This window comes from Sylvia atricapilla, chromosome 2 (assembly GCF_009819655.1).
Source record: "Sylvia atricapilla isolate bSylAtr1 chromosome 2, bSylAtr1.pri, whole genome shotgun sequence".
NCBI lineage: Eukaryota > Metazoa > Chordata > Aves > Passeriformes > Sylviidae > Sylvia > Sylvia atricapilla.
In genome coordinates this window covers 47,293,517-47,314,870 of record NC_089141.1, presented here as the reverse complement: position 1 = coordinate 47,314,870, position 21,354 = coordinate 47,293,517, and the positions used below count along the sequence as shown (strand labels likewise).

At 38.0% G+C, this 21,354-nt stretch overlaps 1 protein-coding gene across 1 annotated transcript in view; it reads right to left on the bottom strand.

Annotated features, from left to right (window-relative positions):
• The window catches only part of BRCA2 (BRCA2 DNA repair associated), a 34,588-nt gene that overhangs the window by 2,033 nt on the left and 11,201 nt on the right, over positions 1-21,354 (bottom strand). The window contains exons 10-25 of the mRNA XM_066313150.1: positions 16,408-21,186; positions 15,128-15,220; positions 14,169-14,238; positions 13,398-13,816; positions 12,226-12,416; positions 11,476-11,663; positions 10,962-11,132; positions 10,302-10,653; positions 9,430-9,585; positions 7,294-7,438; positions 4,450-4,571; positions 3,197-3,398; positions 2,804-2,970; positions 2,582-2,717; positions 1,670-1,926; positions 1,103-1,246 (exon numbers count right to left, since the gene is read on the bottom strand). Coding sequence (XP_066169247.1) covers positions 1,103-1,246; positions 1,670-1,926; positions 2,582-2,717; positions 2,804-2,970; positions 3,197-3,398; positions 4,450-4,571; positions 7,294-7,438; positions 9,430-9,585; positions 10,302-10,653; positions 10,962-11,132; positions 11,476-11,663; positions 12,226-12,416; positions 13,398-13,816; positions 14,169-14,238; positions 15,128-15,220; positions 16,408-21,186 — 7,592 coding nt within the window. The remainder of the gene's footprint in view (positions 1-1,102; positions 1,247-1,669; positions 1,927-2,581; positions 2,718-2,803; positions 2,971-3,196; positions 3,399-4,449; positions 4,572-7,293; positions 7,439-9,429; positions 9,586-10,301; positions 10,654-10,961; positions 11,133-11,475; positions 11,664-12,225; positions 12,417-13,397; positions 13,817-14,168; positions 14,239-15,127; positions 15,221-16,407; positions 21,187-21,354) is intronic.

The following is a 21,354-nucleotide window of genomic DNA, read 5'->3' as shown; positions in this document are numbered from 1 at the left end:
TAAATCACTGTTTACCTGTACAAAATTTACATTTTGTTTCTAAGAGCTAAGCAAAATGTATGTGAATTTTTCTATGGCAGACGGTAAGAAATCAAAGCACTCATGTCTTCTACTGCCTTGGCTATGTCCTCCACACATGGTTATTTAAATAAGTAAAAAGGAGGAAAAAAATTTGAAGAAAAAACAGGATAGAACATAGACCAAAAAATCTGAAGATAACAATACACACAAGACAGATACTGTATAGCAAATCTTTCCAACACAAGCTTGAGAATACACATAAAATCTCATTTTTTAATCAATGTATTTAATAAACTATAAAAATATAAACTAGTTAGTCTATAAAATATAAAAACAAAACCTTCAGAATTAAACATTAGCCCTCCCTCTGAAATGGAAAAGGATGCCTTTTAAGCTTAAACTTTAGTTCCAGGAACTGAAACACACCAGAGTGTTTCCACCTCCCTTGCAACTCATGGTAGTTCAGACTGTGCTCAGTACTCCACGTCAAAAGCAACTCACCAGCAGCAGCTTTCATGGGAAACTTGAGTACTATTTAAATAAATTTTTGTCAAGATTGCTAAAATGTATTTACTAGGTGATACCTCTTCCCTTTTAAATCCTAGAAATAAGAAACAGTATCTAGAAAAACACCAGGAAGTAAATTCTCTCAACAAAGGTGGGGAACTGCAGAATGCCTTGAAATAAAAATGTACAGATCAAGATTTTTCCTTCTGTGACATTCACATTGGATAATCTTCACAGTGGGACCAAAGAAGCATTAAATCATCTACAAAGAAAGGATGATACATTTTACTTACATAAAATTCAAAATACTTGTAAGTATATTGTGAAAACATAGGCCACAGGGGAAGTTTTCATGTACTGTTTGGAGGAAGGATAATCTATCTCATGGCTCCTCCTGGGGAATAATCCTAAACCTACACACACAGAGAAACCTCCTAATCAGTTTGCACTGCCCTGAAAAGACTGGATGAAGCAGACTGAGAAGCGAAACCATTCACCACAGCTGTAACACTTGCTTAAATCTTTACTGCATGTACTGCCAGTACAAACACAGCATTAATTACCAGAAGCTTACCAAACTTTTATCCTCTGCATAGCTGCAGGAAAGAGAGGGGCTTTCCAAGCCACATCTTTTAGTTACATTGGGTGTAAGCAAGAGATTTCTTCGTAGCAAATTCGTCAGTTTACTTTCCGCATCAGAGCAAAAGGAGGCCACATTCTGTAAGGGAGAGCAGAGGTGGCAATGCAGAAGAGTTGGCTTTCAAACTATGTAAGGACTATACACACTACATTTCAGAATTCTTTTTCTCATCCTTATCCCACTGGAATTTTATCTCAAACCAGCAACATAGAAGATGCTGCACTTTCTGTCCATGGCAGATTCCTTATTGACAGGTATAAGATCTTTCACCAGCCAGAGATTCTGTGGCACATCCTAAAGACAGGGCTGGATGAGTTGGGGAAACAAAAAAAAAAATCAAGACATTCAATCCTCCAGGAAACTGCATTAACCTCTTACCCCAAATTCAGCATTATGTGCATTACTTGCTTTAAAGATTTATCAATACTAACACACTTTGGTGAATGATGTAACACAGCAGTAACTAAAACTAACCATCAAATGACACTTCTACAGGTTTACCTCTATCACACTTCTTAGTTCGTTAACCTTCTCTTGAAGATAGCATTCCTTTGGACTGGCTGAGAATAAAGAAAGATCTCCAGCCAACAGCATGGGAATTTCTGATCTGAATTCAGACTGCCACTGAAGGTTGCTTGCAGAAATGAGTGAGCAGCGGACAACTACATCTTCAATAGCCAAGTGTCTGAGATCTGTCCAGATCTTTACTGCCACTAAGTTATAGCTTTCATCAGATAAGTACACCACAGTAGTAAAACCTAAAAGCAGGAAAAAAGTCTGAGTTAAACCTTAACATCTCTTTAAGTAAAGGCACTGTGATTTGGATCTACTAAAAAAAAAAAAAGAAAATCACACACATCTTGAAAGAGCTACATGGCAGCCCATCTGCATGGTGACAGGTATCTCATGCTTCTTTGATATTCTACATGAGCTTGCTACTGATTACAGAAAACAACTCAAAGTCTGTGTCTTCAAAAACAATACTCCTATGAAACTTTTCGTTTTTGTTCAGAAGATTATCCACCTCTCCCTGTCCATGAGCTCCAGTGCCTAAATTCCACTCATTCCATGTCACTGTACACAAAAGAGGGAGGTCATGTACATGCACAATGGTGTTTCTGCAGATGCTGAACACAGATGTGAGAACTTACGTCCACCATTTATGGGAAAAAAAAATTAAAATATAAAGTGCTTTTGAGCTTAGATCCTGCCTTACTAACTTCCTGAGCTAATAAGCAGAGATAGTTTTTCTTCAGAAATACAGATTTGCCAGCATGTCACCATGACGGGCTGTATTAGCAAGTTTTCAGAGGCCTGTGAGATGCAGGTACAACACCAAGATAACTTTGACTTTTGAAATAAAGAATTTAGTGCTTACTCAATGGGAGGACATGAGTGTGGTCCACAACATACCTGTTCTGCTAACAGAAATTACAACTCCGACTAAATCCACTTCAGCACACGGTGGCTGAAAAGAAGGATCCAATAAACGGGTGAATTCTAGAGCCTTTCTTGGAAAGAAAATCTGTACCAGCATCTCCTGTGATACCTGATGACACACAGAACTTCAGTATTTAGCACACTTACAGAGTGACACATTTTAACCATGCACCTTTATGCCCTTAAAGCACTTACTGACAGCTGCAGATACTGAGTTTTCTTGGTGGCTGTTAACTGGATGTTGGAGGAGTCTGCCCTGCCCCTGGCCTGGGACGCTGCCAGCTGGAAGATCCTGTAGCGAGCACCTTCCTTCAGCGAGGAACACACGTCGGGCAGCGGGCGCCAGATACTCAGGACTGCTCCTGGCAACAGCACAGTGAGCTCAGTTACCTGCTCTGGAATAATCTAAAGGCTTCTAAACAAAATAAATCTACAACATTCCCTCCTATCCAAACACCCTAAACCAAGAATCAAACTGGAAATATTAACATGCAAGCTAAAATACTGTTGGGAAACTCTTCAAATCTATTAATGCTGGTCAGTTACCACCTTTAGTTAAAAGTTATTTGTGATTTTTCAAGCACTAACCTTTATGTTTTTCTTGCTTTCTGTAGTCTACCACATATAATCTCCATACTGCAGACACATCCCTTTTGTAACAACCATTTTCTTCCTGTTCTGCTGACTCTAAAGCCTTCTTGAACTGTTCCTGTATCTGAGTTTGTTTTTTGTCATTCATCAGCTGCCTGTAAGCCTTCAAGGCTTTTAATTGGTCATCACTGAGATATCCCTGCAACCAAGAGAAAATTAACTCAGTATCTTTTTTATTTATCAAAAAAACACTGTCAAGATTTTTAGACAGTCTCTTTCTCAAGTGTTCATGTGTTGGAAGCCATTTATTTCCAGCGGAGACACTACTAGGACTTGAAATGAGGTATATTAAAACAACAGGAGGTTGCAGTCTTACCTGGTACTCAGAGCTGGTGCTCTCTGGTCTGTGCAGAGCATTGCACTACACACTGTTCTTACATGACAATTAGTGGGAAGCCTGCTTGAGAGTGCATAACTAAGGTGAATATTTAATGTAACAGACAGGCTTGCCTGTTTCATATGAAGACATATTAGGAAAAATTTCTGTAAGAATAAAGGAAGAGTTCCACTTCTCCTCAGGCTGCCGTCTCTGAGCTGACAAAATGATTTACACTAAAACGCATCAAACCCATCACTTTTCTGACCCAGATGCCTGTACATGCAGCTCCAGAGACATGGATACCATCTTATCAAATAAAGACAGATCATATGGCTTTATGACAGACAAGGATCTTCACTTGCAAAATGCAAGGCATGTATTTAATTTTTAACAACTGGCAGGGACTAATCACCTGCATCTTTATTAGTAAAGGCATGAACACTTAAAAGTTGTGATTTAACTGGAACAGGAAATGAAGACAATGATATAATTATTCAAACCATTCAGTGAACAGCATGCAAGAATATGTGTATGAAACTCTAGAGTGATGAGATGCATTAAGTTTTCATATATGCAAGACAAAGCAAAGTAATAAAATTACAAGTAACATTAACTTTTAATTGTGCTATATCCTGGATTTTTATACCAGGAGAAAATTGCCACCCAAGATAATATTAATCAATTACAACAACCCTTCATTAAGTTTTTTTCAGATTTTTTAATGTTAATTTATTTAGCAATAAGCATGCAGTAGAAAATATCAAAAGGCAGCAAAACCAAAGAGTAATGTAATGGTCAATTTTAGCAGGAGTTACTACATTTTAATTTATTCTACAAGCTTTTCAAAATTAGCCCAGTAGGATCCAGTTACCTCCATATAACCAGGGTCAGATGCACTCTGAATTGCTTCATAAAGTTCTGCACCATCTTGCAAATTATGGATTTGCTGTCTTGTGACTATCCGTGATCTTGGTGTTTTTCTACTGGTTCCCTCTGTGGAGAAAAAGCCTTTTATGTGGAGTGCAACCAATACAATTTAAAGGGAAGGAAGAAATAATTATGTAAGAAGCACAGCAGTACTTGGGCCTTGCCAGAATAAAAACAGAAAACATGTACAGGAATTGATGTATATGTGTGTGTGTGTATACATATCAGGAAAATACAAGCAGAAAATAAATCTTATTTATTTAAATACAACATAGATTAGAATATTATACAAACTTTGGGTAAGCCAGTATCAGTGTCTGCACTTAGGAGAGGGTGGGAGATTTGATGGGCTGCCACGGAACTTCACAGATATTTGACTACATTTTCTCTATGCCCATCACTTCCTCTTCTTCTCATGCAGCAGAAAAGTTTTAAAGACACCAAGATGTGGGACAGCAGGTGACCACAGGCCTGCACACGAAGCCTCCTCAGGACACCAGCTAAACACCAAGTTAACTCACATTAAACTATTACCCTCTCCATCGGAAAGTCACTTCGCTGCCAGAACTTTGATGAATTCCTTCAGAGTAGCAGACTCCCATGTACACAAGTTTACCAAACAAAAAACAACACACAAGGTCGTCGTAGCAGTGATGTTAAGAATTACAAGGCCATCTCTGATTTCAACTCAGAATTCCATGCTAGAACTACTGTCAGAAATCACTGGCAGAGGTGGACAGTATCAGCCATGACAGAATTAGAATATAGCTGAAGGACCTCTGGAGGTCATGTGGTCCAGCCCCCCTTCTCAAGCAGGGCCACCCTACAGAAGGCCGACCAAGACCATGTCCAGTGAGCTTTTATTACCTCCAAAGATGGAATTTTCACAGCCTCTCTAGGTAACACTGTCACAGTCAACCATCATAGTGAAAAAGTGTTTCCTGATGTCCAGAGGGAACTTCCTGTGTTCCAGTTTGTGCCCATTTGGCTTTGGACCTGTCACTGGACACCACTGACAGAAGCCTAGCTCCATCTTCTCTGCACTGTCCAACGTATTTAGGTACGTTGATCAGATGTCCCTGAGCTCAATGGTCCCAGCTCTCTCAGTTTTTCCTACGTCAGATGCTACAATTCCTTAAACACATTTGTGGCCCTTTGCTGTAGTATCTCCAGTGTGTCCATGTCTCTTTTGTAGTGAGTAGCCCAGAAATGGGCATGGCATTCCACATGTGGCCATACCAGAGCTAAACATAGGGGAAGGATCACCTTCTTAGACCTTCTGGCAACAACCCTCAACTTGTCCACTAGGACTCCCAGGACTTTTTCTGCCAAGCTGCTTTCCAGATGGATGGGCCCTCAGCATCTACTGGTGCATGGCACTGCTCCTCCCCAGGTACAAGATCTGCAATTTGCTTTGTTGAACTTACTGAGGTTTTTGTCAGCCTGTTTCTCCAGCTGCCAAGATCCCTCTGGATGGCAGCATAATCCTCTAGTGTATCCATCACTTGTCCTAATTTTCAGCATCAAACCTGTTGTAAGTACATGGCCCCATTCCCCAGATCATTAACAAATTTCTTAAAACAGGACTAGACCCAGTACTCATCCCTGGCATACACCAGGAGTTACTGTCCTCCAAAGAGACTTTGTGCCACTGATCACCACCCTCTGGGCACTACTGTTCAAGCAGTTTTCAGTCCACCTGCCTGCCTGCTCACCCAGCATATCAACTTCTCTCTGTGGATCTAAAGGGACACAGTGTCAAAAGCCTTTCTGAAGTCCAGGCAGACAATGGCACTGCTCTCACCTCAACTGTTCAAGCCAGTGATTTCATCACAGAATGTTGTCAGGTTGGTCAAACATGACTTCCCCTCAGTGAATCCTTGCTGAATACTCCAAACATTTTTGTCCTTCATGTGCCTGTTAACAGCTTCCAGGATTATTTGTTCATCACCTTGTCAGGGATCAGGGTAAGGCTGACCAGCCTGTAGTTTTCTGGGTGCTCCTTTCTGTCTTTTCTGAATACAGCAGACACATTTGCTTTCTTAGTGTCTCCAGGCATCTCTACCAATGAACTAACGATCATTTAAAGAGGATTAAAAGCAGCCCCACAGACATCAGTCAGCTCCTTCAATATTTCTGAGTTAATCTCATCATCAGCCATGGACTTACATATGTCCAGTTTGCCTGAGTGTTCTCTAACTTGATTCTCTTCCACCAAGGGTGTGTCTTCCTTGCATCAGAATTTCCCCAGGTCTCCGTGGCCTGGGATTGCCAACCAAGGGCATTCAGTAACTCATCGTTCTCCATGGCCTGTGTCACCAGAGTCCCAAACCACTAAGCTCCACTGATCTCAGTATCTGCACAGTCACACAATTATTCGTGAGGAAAGATGCTCAGTGTTCAGTCTTGGTGTTCAGGTCTACTGAGATACATCCTAGCAGTGCCCACCTCTGGGTGAAATCTTATAGTGTCATGTCCCTGAAGGGAATGAAATAAGAATTCTACAATTTTAGTGGCCTGGCTACCAATATATTCAAGAGGTGTTCCCTAGGTAGCTCCAAAGCCATGCAAATACGCATGTAAAATTTTGGACCAAAAGGTCTTCATACACAGGAAGCAAAACCCTGAGACAATACAAAACAAAAACAACAACAAAGAAACAACCCAAAATCCCATGTCTGCTTCTCTATCACCAGAGAAGATCTTTGACAATTTCTTTAGACTTTTCTGAAAACACCAAAATGTTTTTCTCTTCTTAATATGTGTTCTGAAAGAATGAAAGCTTTACCTTCATGCTTTTCATATTCTGCTTGAATTTTTGCAAACAGAGCTTCCAGTTTCTTTTGTTGATCCTCTGCATGCTTGGCAGCTTCCCTTTCTTCAGCTCGGCTGTTACGAAAAATGTAGGAACCAGCTGATGTCTTTTCCATCCACTGAAATATAAAGATTAAAACTAAACAGAGACTTAAAAAATTATTTTTAGCATTATCTAGCTTCTCTTTCATACTCATTGTTAAGCAAAAATGCTTTAAAAATGAACAGGCAGTAGACCTTAAGTACTGCCAGTGCAACAGATAAAAGGCAAAACCCCACCGCATTGGTTAGTAACTTGTCAAAGACACACAGAATGGAGCAGGTATCCAAAACCAGATAATTTAACATAGAAAACATAGCTTCAAATAGTGGGTATCAGTGTTATAATTTAGATGATGAATGGATCTCACTGGTAGATACATTAAGATACAAACCATGAAACAATGCTTAAACACACACCAGACTGCATTCTATCCAGCTTGCCTTTGCACATCAGCTGTACTGCCTGTTTTAACACCCTAGATTAGATGCTGTAAAAGAACTGTGATATAGTTCTGCAGATCCTCCTAAAGCTTTTCTGCTTGAGATGGCTCCATAGGACTAGAACCTTGTCCACAACCCTGCTAGAACTGGCTTGCTTGATTTGAAGAGGTCAGTGAGCAAACAAGGAGATCTACGGCTGCTCAAAGTGGTCCCTTCCCTTCCCATTTTCTGCACAGTTCTGTCTTCTCCCTTGCACTGGCTCTAGCAGTCAGACCTCAGCAGACTGTATCAGTGTGGTAATTCAACAGTTCATTGTGTGTTTTTAATATTATTATCAGCTACTTTTTCCTAGTTTAATGAATTAAGTTACCTAAGTGACAGGACCATGTGAGCTCCAGGTTTAGAAGAGAGAAGCAGCAGGAGCATACAAGATAAGCATACAAGAAAGTAAAATAAACAAAAGTTGCAGGACTATCCTTATGAGGCAGTGAATTGTTGAAATAGGCTCTGCCTACCTCATTAATTGCACAGTATGTATTTCCTGCATTAATCACAGTTTGACACCTTTAACTGAGGCTATTGTGATTCCTACACTCCTTGACTCCTGAGGTAAAAGGAGACAGACAGCTCAAATCTTCCTGTAATTTTGTTATATTTGAGCAGAAGTCTCAGTGTTTAAAAAAGAAAAAAGTACATCAATCTCTTGAGATAACCAGATAGGAAGAAGCACTTTCCTCCCCAGCCTGGAAACCATTTACTATGATGCAGTTACAGATTGCAGTCCCCATTTTGAGACCTAAATGTTTGTTCTACCAGGCAGCTCACATAATAAATGCTGCAATTTCCTCCATTAAAGTAATCATCTAAATAGAAAAGTAATGATCCAAACCAAATGTTGCTAGTACCTTGGCAGAATTCATTCTACATCCATGAACAATATAATACCTTAGAAAGAAGGCAATGAAAAAAGAATCCTAGACAGATATGCCAAGTATAACCTGCTCTGAGAAAAGTTACTAAAATATGAAAGTTGTGTCCTGGTTAAACTGTTTACATTAAAAGGATTGATTACTAACAGAAATATTCCTTTTGTGTCTGGTATTGTTATAAAACCAATTAGTTGCAGTAAAGTCTGATAGCAGTATTTAAAATGTCTATATCAAGTGGTATTTAAAAGATCTTAACTCTATTTTACACCATAATTACACACTGTATGTTAGTAATATAGAATTCACAAAATACAGTCCACTATATGTAAGAAAAAGTAATCCTACCAATGCTTAGAAATATGTAACTTTTTGTAACATGTTATTAATAAAATAAATGCTGTACTTTTTAGAGTACAGAATTGAAATTCCATTATTTCTGGCTTTTTGAAGCTGAAAGCAAAGCCAACCAAAAGATATGGAACACAAAACTCAAATTCTTTTTATAGCAGGATACTACAGCCCTGAAATACTAAATACATGTACAATGCAAGAACCATTCCTGTTTATTTTATACATAATGGTATCTTTAAAAAAATATTAGCTCTCTACATTGTGTCTGATTTGAGAAATGATAGAGCAATTAATATAACTGAGATCTCATAGGACCCTGTTAGATTCATAAAATACTTACACCATACCTGAATAGGGTAAGTCCTCTGAATGACCACATCAATACAGCCCACTGCCCCACCCTCACTGTACAGTGATGACAAAGGCAGAGGGAAAGGTCTGGGATCCCGATGAAATCCCAGCTTCGCGTGCCATCGCGCTCGGCGAGTGCTGTTCGCTGAGATCTGAGCAAAGGAAACGGTGAATGAGAAACTCTCACTGTAAGTCAAAGTGACACCCAACTTAATTTAGCTACATGAATATCTACCTATCTATTGTCACACTGACCTCACTAAGAATGTATCACTTTTGCACCTGAGCAGATCACATCTTAATTTAAAGGTTTAAAATACATTCTTCACATTGAAGAATGTATTTTAAACAGTATCTAAAAATCTGGCAAAATTCTCTGGGAAATGAGAATCTATGAGACAAATCATTGCTTTGTAACAGAGGAACAATTTCATTATTATGCTGAAACTTCATCCTCTTTAAAGTTAAAGCTCTTTAACTAATCTCAAACGAGCCAAGGCCCTCCCCCACCAATTCACCCTCTCATGACTAGTTTTTCCCCCACCCCCCATTCTTCCTCCAACCTCCACATTGTCTGAGAGGAATAAATACTTTTTTGCAACTTGGTGTTTAACTGAAGTAAGGAGCTGGAACTGCCAAAACACACAGCAAAACTTGGCAGAATTTTATACTACAAACTTCTCTTCCAACTGTATTGAGTAACACCCTTGTATCACATCTTACAAATCTGGTTATTAAACTTCAGCAAAGCTCCATCTGTTTATAAAGCCCCAATAGCTTTTTCCGGTTACAAAATGGGGCTCAATGAAGTAGCATTTATCACGTCTCCCAGTCACAGCCAATCAAGCTGAACTAATATTTCATTTACCTTTAACATAAGGGAATCTGGGGCTTCCAGTGGTGTACATCCATTTTGAGGACCAACAAGTTCTGCTCCGTGCACTATGATCTTCTGACCAACAGTCAGCCTTCTTCTGTCTAAGAAAGCTTTGAGAGGTGGATCCAGAAGAGCTCTGATCCCATACCAGCCATCAGTAACTTCAATTAAAGCCGCTGCTTTTTTACTTTCCACGTTCTTATTGCTACTGCTAGGGGATACAACTGTGTTCAGCGATATGATTTTGGAAATACACAGTACAAGTGTTTTACCTGCTGCATCATCTCTTTCCATTATTTTTTTGATTGCTGATCGTTTACTTTTATCAACTTCCAAATCATACCTACAAAAAAGAATTTGTGCTTTGTTACAGCAAACAAAATCCATCACATTTTTCTTTGAACACAACTGTAGTAAACTGTTGGTTACTCAAGCTACATGATTATGCACCACTGTAACAAAGCAAATGTTTTTTACATTTTTGCAAGCAACACACACTATGTCTTTAATACTGCTATGTGTAAAGTTTACCATACAAGCATTCTGCTAAGTAGTGAATGCAAGGTAGATGTGCTTCTTTTGTAATACTGACAAACTAGAAAGCATACAGTAACACAAATTACACAGCTCAATATATTGCTATACACATACCTATATTTCAACTGCAACAGGACCATTTCTGGTGTCAAACATCTGTTAGCAAATTCATGTGGGAAAGACACTTCCATAGCTGCCAATTTCCATACAATCCATCTGTAGTGATTGTAAACCCAGGCTTCTGTTATTAGATTGGGATCCACACCAGGAGTGTCACAGAGGGCTCTGCAGATAAATTGTTAATAAATTAACCTGAAATCCACTGCAAATTTTAACTTGCCTATTTTTTAGACTATTTACACTCTTGAAGAATTTCCAGGAATTTTCCAAATTGACTTTGTTTTCTTTAATGGTCAGTGAAGATCAATCACTAGCAAAAATAATCTACATAGCAAATTTACAATCCTATAATATCTTTATTTGCACTAACAGAAGTGTACTAAAAATCATAGTAAAAAAACAGTAGTCAGAGGCTTTAAAATACCTTTGTGTTGGATTTATTCTAGGAGACAAGAGAATTGCTAACTAATAAATAGCATAGTTGTCCCAAGTTCATAAGTAACAGTACCTGTAAAACTCTTTTTTCCCAGCTTTTCCCTCATCTGTAGGTATTAGCCATCCTCCATCTGCAAGCTGCATTCCATTTCCAGCTAACAAATACTCCTTACTGAAAAAGTCTTGGATGAGAAACTGGAAAGATTCTGCATTTGTGCTGTTAACTTGTATGCACTGTTTTGAAACACCATATGTGTATAGCTGGAAAAAAACCATATCGAAAAGACAAAATAATGACAGTAAGAATTCAACAGAGTTTAAATATCCAAACTTAAAAATTCAGATTTAAGTATTTTCTTAAGGTTGAGACAGCTTTTGTCTGACCTTTACATTTCATATGTAAACCATGGAGAATGGAGGATTACCAACAACTGTCTTAGCAGAACAGCATCACAGTGTTCTTTGAAAGTGTTTAAAACATCCAATAGGTTTTGTACTTTCACTGTACCAAAAGCAAGAGCATTCTCATGCAGATTTACCTAAGCTTAAATTTTAACTGTTCTTTTAAACCAGCTCTTCATATGCATTATAACTGGTGGATTTTTCTCCTGTTTGATTATAACACTAGGGATTTATGACCTTTATTATTTGGAATAGTCTTAAAAATTGGATATATGCTACTTAAGTACTGTACAACTGGTGTAACAGCTATGGTAAATACTTATTTAGAAACTGAAGAACGTATCTATTCAAAAGCTACTGAATTTTTATTTGCTAGTCTTGAGAAACAGATGTGAGACAAAATAAAAAGATATCTATATACCTCTTCTGTAGAATAAAAGCTAGGGGATTTCTCTTCTACTGCAGTTTTCAGAGAGATTCTGTTGCTTGCAGATGTTTTAATGACATAAAGAGTGCCTGGCTGTGAACGAATATTTTGCCTACATTTCTTTTTAATTCTCATTTCCTGCAGATCTCTGGCACAGCGAAGATTTGTCACCATCCTGGTCATAGCTGCAAATTAAAAAACTCAAAACATCAAAATCTTTTAAAAGCACCATCAAATAAGATACACAGTCACACTGTAGCAGACTCAGAGCACTGTTTTTTCTATGCCACTCTGCAGATTTTTAGAAACTGGAAGTCTAAATATTACAGTTTAATGCATTCAGAAAGGAGCATTTACTGAAGGCATTTGAATACTTATATGAAACAAATTACACATCCATATTAATTTTATATAAGACCTTGAACTAAACTTCCATCCACATATTTTTCTCATCAGACTGAACTCAGTCTTCATAGAAAACTCCAAATGGAAAGAAATTAGCTGATGGCTACAGAATCCATAATCCTGAAATTTTGGCCTGTTACTGCAGGGTCTAATTCTGCAAATGTTCATACACCTGTTCAAATATACATAAGTACTCCTGAAAAAAATCCAGATTATTTGATTGCAAATTATAGAAATAACACACACCAGAGCATTCAAGAGAGCTTAAAAGGCACAGTCCACATTCTTGAGTTGAACAGTCAAGCATTTAAAGTTTGCCTCCTTGAAAATGACACAATCAACCATTTAGGTTGTCCAAGTCTACATTTTAAACAGTGACCAGAATGAAAACAAGCTTCCGTTAAAGTGAATTAAGTATAGCAAGGCTCATCTAAGCCTCCTAGACTATTTTACCTATTAGGTATATAAGAAAAATCAAATATCAAATGAATCATAAGCTATCTTGTTTCCAAGCAATGTGTGAAATATTTTTCATCCTCTCAACTTTGGAGATAAACAGGATATGCTCTTTTACGAGTGCAGTATAAAATATTAGGAAAGTAGTAATTTCCTAGTTTTCCTGCCAAAAAAGCCTTAAAAAAAGCGCTTCTTTTTATTTAAAAAAAGAAAAAAAAGTCTGAAAAATTATGCAAAGACCCCTTAAAGAATCAACTCTGACAGTTAGTATTCACAAGAGTTTAATGAGTACAATCTGAAAATACCTAAATTGCCGTTTTCTAGGTCAGTGTCTGCTGCATGCTGGATACAAGACTGCTGATCTTGAGGGTCAGCAGTATTTTGTTCAGTTCTGACCTGGTTTAGTTCCATCTCTTCGGTCATATTTTTGCTGGTGGGCGAGTCACATCTTTTGCTGCTGCCTTGTTCGCATGTAGAAAATGTCAGCTTAGTTTTGAAAGGTGGAATAAAAGTTTTAGCAGCTTTGCCAGATTTGTACAAACTTCTCATTTCTTCACTCTCTTTTGCTGAGGCCTTACAGGGAGTGGAAATCCCTGCAGCACCTTCTGAAGAGTGCCTGAGAGCACAGTGCTGGAAAATGGCAGGTTTAGATTGGAATCCTCTCAAGTCTTGATCTGGCAGAGTAAGGGTAGGATTCTTGACTTCTTGTCGTTCTTTAGGTGACCTACAGAAACGAAAACATTTAAGCATACAGGTTTCATCTTCCTGATAAAAATCGTTGTCAGGAGTTTTGTATTCTAATTTTAGTAATACAGATGTCAATTCTGTATCAATAAGAAGACATAATATCAGTCTTTGGTATTTTAAAACCAGAATATTTGACTTCTGTCTATGGAGAAAAGACACAGTGTAATAGTTTATTTAGCATGTCACTGGTCTACTGCAGTAGCATGCATTATCCATATAACTTAACATTTATTTTGTCATAAAATTATTAGTCTTTTTTAAACTGGGAGTAGAAAATTATTACTGTATATTTTTAGACAGTTACAAAGAAGAACTCTAAAATTTCTCACCCAAAAGGCTGACAGGTTATGGGTTTTAAAGGTACATGGTACATAAATTTTCTTCTGTCTTTAAAAATACCTGTAAGATAATTAGAAAAAAATGTCTGAAATGGCACATTACATAGATAGATAGAAATTTACAGCACATCTTTTATCTATTTTAATGATATACAGAAAAGTTTTCAGAGTGGATTTAAACAGCTTTATTCTTCCTGCCCCCAAAAATGTTTCTTTAAACATCTTTCCAGAGAGATCTAAAGAATAAGTGCTCACAATGCTGAGCTCTCAAGAGTTTGTGAGCCAGCAAGGTATTTTTAGGCTCCTGAAAGGGAAATGTTTATCATGTATTTAACTCCAGGTAGGCTTACCATTCCATTTAGAATTCTTTCAGCAACTTTCATTCTTTTATTTGAAGTTACAACAGAAAAAGGCACATTTGCACAAACTCCTCCTTCCATTATTGAAGGACATGCTTATCTTGGAATTATCAACGTTAACTAAACCCTATCTGCCTGGAAGGTAGACCTCATTTGTGCTATGCCCTTAGGCTGCAAAGTGGAAGTTTCATATGAGAAGTAATTATATAATAAGTGTATTACCAGTAAGTATCTACACGAAGTTAATCAATAAAATATATTCTGTAGATCAATCAGTAAAATGCATTCTTCCTATTGAGACTAGAATTTGTGAGGTTTAAGATTGTGAGAGAGTGGGTAAGTTCCTCCCGAAAATCAAGTTCTTGCAGAAGGAATACATTTAGAGTCTAGGCAATAAAGTGTATCATTAATCCCATGATTTCAAGTCTACAGAGACATTACCACAGCAGCTTTCCTGAACTTCCATGACTACATTGATAAATGCAGTAGTTAAGCAAACTTATTATATGTTAGGTTACTGGAAATTGAAGACTTCTCAAGATAACAACTGACACTGGATTACTGCTTAGAACACAAGATGACTAAAATTACCATCAGGGGTGCTTTTTGAAGCTTTCAAAGACCTGGGGGAATTCGTTGTTCTGTTAAATTCAAGCAGAAGCTGCCTCTTAATTGGAGGTTCACCTAGAATAAAACCACAAAGTTTTAATAGTGATGTTCCTTTCAAGTTCAGTTTTTTATCAATTAGCACAACATAACTGTAATTTCTAAATAAAACACTGAAGTCAGAGCAAGCAGAATTAGCAAATTTTCAGGTCACATGTCTTAAATGTGACAAACACACAGGCACCTCACCACAAATTGCAGAAGTTTCTGCTGTACAGAATGACTGCATATTTTGTTACCAAGAGTGACAACAAAACCCCACATAATGAAGTCTGTTATTAAACTTTTGTGACCAGTAATTCTTTTCCATCCAAAATGAAGTCTGTAAGTCTGAAGTTACCAAACACAGCTTGCCTCAGAAAGTGCATCACATTGCACTCCAGCAGCACAGATCTCACAGTGCACTTCACCTGCATCTCTCTTCGGACTTTCAGTAACTAAAGAGTCTCTCCAAACTTCAAAGCGTAACTCATCTTTTACAGAAGGTGTAACTAAGGTCAGGGTTCAGCTGTGGCATAGCTGTTTCAAGCTGGATTGGTAAGTCTTTCTCTGGCTTTTGCCACCTACCCAAACTTTCCAGCACTAGCCTGTCTGACTTTTGCACCTGAACTTGTACAGCCAGGGAGTGACTCTGCTGCCACCTCCCCTTCTACAAGGAGTTTTCAGCTAGCCCATGTCCCTGAACTGTCTGGGTGTCTGTGCAACCATTAGCCCTAGACAGATCAGTTTCAGAAGGCAAGAAACTGCTTTATACCAACAATCTTTCATATCAGACTAGCAATCTTGATACAAGCAAAACATTGTGCTCACCTACAATGCACAAAAAGGTAAAAATGAAAATACTGCTACTCATTTTTCAATGAAAAAAAACCCCACTAGATTTGCACAGAGAGGAAAAAAAAAGGAAATCTGCTCAGGGAGAAAAGGAGCAGCAGCTTTCTGCTCTAAGTTTATGGTAAAACAGCAAACCTGTACACTTTCAAAATAGCTAATCACAAATTTAGCTCCTACTGTGCCTATTTAAGCCTGGAAAAGAGTGGATCAAGTACCCTGCAGCAAGAGGTTTTGTCATTGACACCTAGAGATAGAACTTGAATGTCTCTGTGACCTAAAAATCAATATGACATGCAAAAAAACCCCCAAAATGTAAACCAATCCACTATGCAGAAATGTGAAGTTGAACATACGTAAGATAAAACACCTACCAAGTGAGTTGTTTTCTTCAAAGTGCCTCTTCCCAAAGCTCTTGTTTTGGAAGTTTTTATCCAGTCTGCCACTGAAAGTCTGCACAGCATTAATTTGTACTCCAGCACTGGATAAACTGTCTTCCATAAAAGCTCTTGCACTTTCTACAGTCTCTACTTCCAAGTAATTTTTTGGACTTTGGAGATTAGTATTAATTTCTGCTTTACCAGTAGCACTGAATGAAATTGCTTCAGACTCTGGTTTTGATGCCAGATTCAGCTGCCCTCTTCCAAAAGACTCACTTTCCTCTTGCTGAAATTTATTTTTAAATGATGTTAACTGCTTGTTTTTCTGATTGTATGGTGTGTGCTCAGGCGTTTTGACATGGTAAGTGCTGGGAAAATACTTTATTTCCTGAGGGCAGATGCTTTTAAAGTCAGAGTCTTGATTGCAGCTTTTTTCAGTTTTGAATTCTGAGATCACCTTATCTGTTAAAGATTTTACATGTTCACCACTGTCTTTAATTGAACTAGGCTGATCTGTAGTGCAAAGTCCACTACTCAAAAAATAATCAGATTCTTCTAAAATAGCCTTTGCTTTTTGATAGGCATCTTTAGAAACTTTTACCTGCTTTCCACTAGCAGTGCTGAAGCCAAAAGCAGAATCTGAAATCAGTTCAGGGCTGGTATTTTCTTCCCCTTTTGATGACACTACCTGCATTTTCCTAGGAAGTACTTCAGTTTGCATTTCAGACTTTTCAACATCTTCCTCAACTGAAAATGCTTCTTGCACATGTGGTGAATGACTACCTTCCATTTCAGAAAAGAGCTGTCTAGCTTTCCTGAGCGACTCTTCTGAAAGCTGTACAGGCTTTCCACTTGCTGTACTAAAAAATCCAAAATTGCTTGTAGAAGCATCTGATGGCTTTATCTGCTTATTTGGAACGAAGGGCCCTAAACGCTTAATATTCTGCTCAAAGGATTGCTTCTGAGAATTTGAAACAGACTTTGCATCTGCAGATGTGTTTCTTTCTTGGTGACCATCTTCATCAGCACTTGCATTTACTTTAATAAATTGAGAAGCGGCTGAATTAACCTCTTCACTTGTTGTGGCATGAAAAGATTTAGCAGAATTAGAACACTCAGCATGAAGGACTGCAGATGAATTTCTAGCCATTGCTGTTTGATCCATTCTTGAGTTAGGCTCAATTTCATATTTTACAACTTCACTGCAGTCTTGAAACATTTGTCTGACTCTTGCTAATGCACTTTCTGAAACAGACACAGCTTTCCCTTTTGCTGTGCTAAACATGGTTTGTTTCAGATCACCCCTTTGCTTTTCAACCTTACGTGTTGTTTCTTTTAACCTGTTAAAATTAGTTTCCTCTTCAGAAAGAGTGACTAGTGACTGGTTTTGGCAAGCACCAGCTATAGTGTCTGTGAAGTAATTTTTATCAGCAGCAGGTTCATTTAAATGTTCTAAGTTGAACTCCTTAATGTCGTCATTCATGTAAGAGCAGATACTTTTTGAATCTAAGAATACTGATTGATCAGCTTTATTGTTGCTCTCCTCAACAAATAACACATTTTTTGTATCTCCAGGAACACTGCTGTCTTCCAGGTCATGTGGTACCTTCATTAAATGCAGAGATGCAGCAGACTGCACAGGAGAATCATCTGTGTTTTCTGAATCATCCCTCTTTCTTGGTGAGTAGTCCACCTTTTTCTCTGCAAGCAATTTTCCATCTTCAGACAAATGAGTTTTACTTAAAGCATCACTCTTTTGTCCTGTAAGGGATTCCAATTCTGACTTTCCAGGTCTGACATCAGCTTTTTTATGTGCATGTGAAATTACCAAACTCCCTTCACAAGCTTCACCTAGATCAACAAATGTATCTACTTTAGCAGGCTCAAGAATCACAGAATGTTTACTAGGACTGCTTTCTATTGCCTGATTAAACTGATTTCCAAGCTCTTCAGGAACAAGCTTTTCATTAAAATTTTTTTCTAAGTCACACTGAGCAATGCTTTCAATACATAAATCACAGTCTTTAACACAGTTCTTGCCACATCTCCTTTTCTTGATGAGGGTCTCAAAATTGTCATTATGTTCCTTTCCTACATCAAGATCTGCGAAAAACTGTTCTGCTTTAGCCAAAAATCCATCAGCAATTGCTATTTTCTTGCCACTAGCAGTATGAAAACCAGTCAGGCAACTCCCTTCCCCTTCATTTATCCCCACATTTACCTCTTGTTCAAGAGGTATTTGATACTGATGGTAAGAACCTATTTTTATTCTGCTTTCATTCAGTAGCAGGTCTTTATCATGAGTGGTGTCTTCTTCCATAATTTTACAATTTGTTTTTTCTTTATCAGAATTCTCCGAAACATTTACATCTTCTTCTCCGCACTGTACGCTGAACAAGGGCAGAGAATGATCCAAAGCTGCATCAGGAATGGATATATCACCACCAGCTGCAGTCTGAAGTTTTGGAGACAAACATTCATCTTCCTTTCTGTCTTCTCCTTCCTGCTCAGGAGACTGGTTTTCCATTTTGTATGACGTATTTAAACTGTGTTCTCCTGCAGTTGTAACAGCATCTTCTAGACATGTTACATTTAATGAGCTGTCTTGCAAATCGCCTTCATCATCTCCTTCATTTAAGATTTGTTTGCAAGTTTTATAGTTCTGCTTATGGTTTTTAGTGGGTAATAGACTGTTGATAATGTTAATACTATTGAAGCTAACATTTTCAGTATTATTTACTGATATTTTTGTCTTATTTTCCACATTTTCCTTGAATACTGTACTAGTGTTTTCCTCATTTTTATCCTGTGCATGGTAGGAAACAGAACCTGTGTGGGAAACAGCATTCATGCTTTTGAAATCTGAAACGCAAACAGTTTTTTCTTTGCCTTCTTTTGTCAGGCATCTGGAAAAATTACTGTTAGAAGACATAGATCCATTTGAATTGTGACTTCTAGTACCAGTTTCAGAAGATTTGAAGAAACAGTTATCATCATCCAAGTCTCTGAAGAGCTCTACAGACCTACTCAAAGCTGCCTTCGAAATATTTATTTTTTTACCTCCAGCTGAAGTAAAGCCTATGAAATTAGAAAAGCTGCCCTGTTTAGCTGTGGAAAAGATCTCATCAGAGCTTCTACTTTCATTTATGTCTAAGTTAGTAAAAGTAACCTTTTTGTCATTTCCGTGGAAAACCACAGCATTTTCATTTTCCACCCATTCAGAGTCTTCATTTGTGTTTTCCTCCTGAGTACAATACTTGTCATTTTTTACTTGATTTTCGGATTTCAAAGTGCTGCAAACCCCCACATCCTTCCTTGTTTCAGAAACATTTTCTACATTCTTTGTTCCATGTGTTTCTACAATTCCTAACCGTTGCAAGCCATGACTTTGTATTGTGTTACTTTGCTTTCTAAACTGTGTAAATTCAAACTGACTACCAGTTTCTTCCAAGATACTGGAAAGTTCAGCTATTTCAGCTTCTTGGCTTGCTGTCAAGGTTTGATTTGCTTCTTGCAAGGCTTGTGGAGTTCCAGGAAAGCTTTTACACAAGCCAACTTTATGTGGAGTAAACTGTGTATGCCTGGGCTCAAGAAAACTTGACTGTGAACCTGAAGAATCAGATAAATTACTTCCCAACTTGCTTTTTGAATCTGAGAATAACATATTTTCCTTTTTCATTTGATGTGAAAAGTTTCTGACTCCTTCCATGGAAGGGGCTTCAAAGCATTCATTTTCAATATCCTTGAACAGCATTCTGCCTTTTGCTATGCTGGCTTCAGAGAATTTAATCTGCTTATTGGAAGCAGTCTGAAATCCACTGAAGCCCAGATTCAAACTGCATGCATTAAGATTCAATGGTAATTCCCTTTTACACTTAAAGTTCTTGTTTGGCTTTTTGCTGGAATGCATAGGTGCTGCTTGTTTATCTTCCACGGAAATTACTTCATTTAAAGAATTATTATCTACACAGCCTAATAATTCTTTAGAAATGTCTACAGCTACATTACTGAACACAGCTGCTTGAGGGCTTTTGCTCTTTTCAGCTGGCTTTGGGTCTTCATTGTTGGCTACATCCTCTGAAAAGGCAGCTGCATCTGTTTTCTCCCCTTGTTTTGATCCAGTACTGTCCTTTTCTGAGCAGTTTATTCCCAAGGGTCTGTCTACTTCTCCACAGTTAACTCCTGACCTCTGGTCCATAACATGCCTTTTACTGGGTGATAATTTATTGCGACAGTCACTACTGACTCCAGTTTTGCCCAAGCTGATCTGGCACAATGTATTATGGGAACTGCTGTTGGTCACAGATGCAGAGTCACTGTGAATATCAACCAGGAGTTCCTTGTCCCTGTGAGAAGACCCAAGTTCTTTCAGGCTCTGAGGTATAGCAGCTCTGTCATTCACCTTAGCACTCATGTCCTTATCTTCTTCACCTTTTCCTAAAGTACAGCTTTTAGGGAGAAATCTGGAACGCTTTCTTGCCATTAGGCATGCTGAAGTCAGAACTTTACGTTTTATATCTGAAATAATTTCACTGTTTAAAGAATTTGTTTTGTCTTCTTTCAGTGTATTAGATACCCCTAAGCATTTTATTGGTGTAGCAGGTTGATTCTTTCTTGCATTTTCCCCCAGGTCTCTCAGGTCTTGTTGTTTTAGCCTGTCACTGAAGGAATTATTGGATGAGTTATCCATTACGTCCATTTTTGAAGTAGAAGTGAAGTTCTTTGTTGTGGTATTTGATTGCAAATGTTTTCTCTCAGTGGGAAGAAAGTGGTCTACAAGACAAGACATTACAGAGAAAAATGTGAATAAATTTATTCAAATAAACATAGATTCAGATTTTCATAAAATTTTAGCTGATTAGATAATGTCTACACAAGCTTAACAGCAGATCCCAAAGTATCACTTGTTTTCAAATGCAAATGCCTTGACAAGGCTTGAGA